Below are 2,983 nucleotides of genomic sequence, written 5' to 3'. Positions count from 1 at the left end.
ACCTCGGGTTTTATGGTGTTGTCTAGACAGTTCAAGGTTTTGTAAACAGCCCAGCCAGGTCAGGCGAGATGAAGCGGCGAGGAGCGGAGCTGTTGCTCGCCCCCGCTCAGGGCCCGCCACCGCCGGGGCAGCGGCGGCGCTCAGGCCGAGGAAAGATATTTAAGAGATCCACCCCTCTGCCTCCAACGTTTTCTTCTTCTTTTTTTTTTTCCGCCCCACGCCCCAACTAGTGCCAATTGTTTATAGCTCCCTCTTGTCTGGCTCTCTCCGATCCTTCGGTCTTTCTGCCTTGCCCTTCACTAACAAGCAAACAGCCATTGGCGTTGGGGATTCTGGGCTTACTGGGGAGCCTGACCAGTTGTGGGTTTGGTTGTTTTTTGGTTTTTTTAAACCCTTTTTCGTTGTTTATAGTAAATGTAGCACCATCAGAAGTGATGGTCTGCAGACAGACATGTTGACTCTGCCTCGGCAAACAGGGAAGGTTATGCATACCTACAAATGCAGAGTTAGACATCTAAACTATTATTTATTTTAAAAGCATTTAAAATAACCTGACTAGGCTTCCTCCCGTTATTATTTAACTGAACTTGGCTCTAGTCCGGGAAACGCCAGGATCCTTTGGAGGTGGAAATCCATACAGTGCACGGAAGTTATAACCTTAACTTTACTAGAAACCATTTATTCACATGAAAAAGACAGTGGCCCATGCTTTTGGATGACAATAGAAACATATATATATATATTTTATATATAGTGAACGTACATTTACCATTTCTTAAATAAACCGCATTCACTTAAAGGGAGGAGAGTGTTATCCTAGCTCAAAAGCAACAACAGAGCCCCCCCGAAATCAATGAATTGTAAGCAAAAACTACCAGACACACTGCAGGTCCATTGCTGGTACTGTGGGAGAGGAAAAAAAAGCACCTTTGGCGAGAAACACTTGAGAGCGGACAGTTGGATTTACCCTAGTTTCCCCTTATGAGGAATCTGCTGCGCCAAGCCCCGAAATCTCCAGTGGCCATTCAGTGTGTGGAGTTGCACATGAAAATGAAACTTTGAGCTCCGCAGGGTGATGTGTCATGTAAACCAATTTACTTTTGCATTCAGATGGCAAGTCAGAGAGACCGAAATATGCTTTGTTTTTCTTCTCTCTTCCTTTTCTCTTTCTTTCTTTGTTTTACAGTTTTTTCCTTTTCCCTTTCTTTTTCCTTTTTTCTTTTTTTTTTCCCCTCTCAAAACAAGGGATTCCCAGTGAAATATTGGAGTCGATCTCTGTTCAGTTTCTTTTCTTTCATCCTTCGATTTTGGAACCAGATTTTAACTTGCCGGTCAGTGAGATTGAGCATTCTGGACAACTGCAGTCTTTTCTCTTTGTTTATGTACACGTTGAAGAAAAACTCCCGTTCCAGTTCTCTTATCTGATATTTGGTATAGGGACACCTCTTTTTCCTTGATCGCTGGGGAATTGCTGAAATTCAAGAGAGAAGAAACTGATTTATGCTGCTGCTGCTGCCGCGAACACGCTGAGCTAGGGAGAGATCAGAGACTTTGACAATATCCCATTGCCTGGAAAGCAGCCCTCTAGCAGTTCAAAAAAATATTCCTGGGGCTCTTACTCTCTGGGTGACTTAGCAAAAAAAAGCGAATATTTCCCAACTTCTCCTTAAAAGAGAGCATTTCGAGCAACACAGAGAGATATTTAAATGGGCTGGAAAAATTCCAAGTTTCTCAAACTCCTCTCACACACACACCCCCCGCCCCAAACAAACGAAGATCTTAAGCTCCAAACCGAAGGCAGCCCTGAGTACTACCTGTGAAACCTCCCCGTCTTCCCCCCCTCCAAATCAACAATTTAATAACAATTAATATCCTCTTCCAAGAATACCTTAAGCCCACCTAAATTGGTTTCCTATCGTAAACACGCTTTACAACGGTAAAGGAAATCTTATAGGATACATAAAATCCTTTGGATGCTTATAAAATTGCACATAAAATGCGGCTTGACAAAGTGTTGGCCTTGTACTCTTGCCCCCAATTTACTACTGATGCCTACCTGAACTGTTGCTCTTCTCTGCAACAGCCTCACCAGAAGGGGAATCGGCGCCGGTTGCTGGTGTCACTTTCTTCTCTTGGCTGGAAGGTGTTTTACTGCAAGTGCTGTTCTGGGCTTTCAGGTCGCCCTTGTCCGCGTCCCCCTCACCCTCGGAATGCTGCTGGTACGGGGGTCCGGGGGCTGTCTCGTAAAACTGGTCGAAGCCTTGCGGCAGGATGCCGTTCCTCCCCACCGAGCTGTAGAAGTTGGAGGCGGCGGGAGACGGTCCGTGGTGGCCGCAGACAGGGTCCGTTTTGAATAACATTTCCGTCCTCCTGTTCGCAGGCTGCAGAAAGTCTCTGTGCATCACCTCTTCAGCTGAGTAATAAGGAGCGTAACTGCCCCTATACTGCCATTTGCTGCGCTCTAATCCGTATTCCCTGAATGCTACTTCGCGCACAGGTTGGACATGAGGTAAATTAGAAGAATAAGGAAAAGTCATTTGACAGGACGACGATTGCGACAAAAAAGAGGGTTTCGTCGAGAAATCTGAGGGTGAGACGTAATAAGCGCACCCTGGCAGATACATATTGGATGTGCCGTGACTGCAATCGTCAAACTCAGTCATGTCTTCCTTTTTGCGATTGCAAGCAAGCAGGAGGCTTCAATGCATTGAACAAGATCCATCTATTGCACAAGAGGGTTTGGACAGGATCAACTAAGAAAAAATCCCCACCGTGTGCTGACGTGCAATTCATCTTGATTGATTCTAGTGGTAATTATGTCACGTGACGCGATGTAGAAATGTCCTTATATCTATATCAGCCCCTCGGAAAGGCTCCTAAGATCTCTCCAAAGAGCCCTCCCAGCACGGAGAGACGGGCGCAGCGTTTATACACATACAGCCGCCTTTTCCCCTCGTCCTTTCACCAGGCGATGAGATAGACG

General features: G+C 45.9%; 1 protein-coding gene across 1 annotated transcript; it reads right to left on the bottom strand.

The window, feature by feature from the left end:
- Positions 1-1,194: 1,194 nt before the first annotated feature.
- Positions 1,195-2,741, bottom strand: HOXD11 (homeobox D11). The gene is made up of 2 exons (XM_010158913.1): positions 2,057-2,741; positions 1,195-1,471 (listed from the first exon to the last, which is right to left on the bottom strand). Exons 1-2 carry the CDS (start codon positions 2,661-2,663, stop codon positions 1,236-1,238), a joined length of 843 nt encoding a protein of 280 aa, XP_010157215.1. The 5' UTR covers positions 2,664-2,741; the 3' UTR covers positions 1,195-1,235.
- Positions 2,742-2,983: the final 242 nt, after the last annotated feature.

The sequence above is a fragment of the Eurypyga helias genome, unplaced genomic scaffold (assembly GCF_000690775.1).
Source record: "Eurypyga helias isolate BGI_N326 unplaced genomic scaffold, ASM69077v1 scaffold22969, whole genome shotgun sequence".
NCBI lineage: Eukaryota > Metazoa > Chordata > Aves > Eurypygiformes > Eurypygidae > Eurypyga > Eurypyga helias.
Note: the sequence above shows the minus strand (reverse complement) of the source record. Positions and strands in the feature narration are given on the sequence as shown.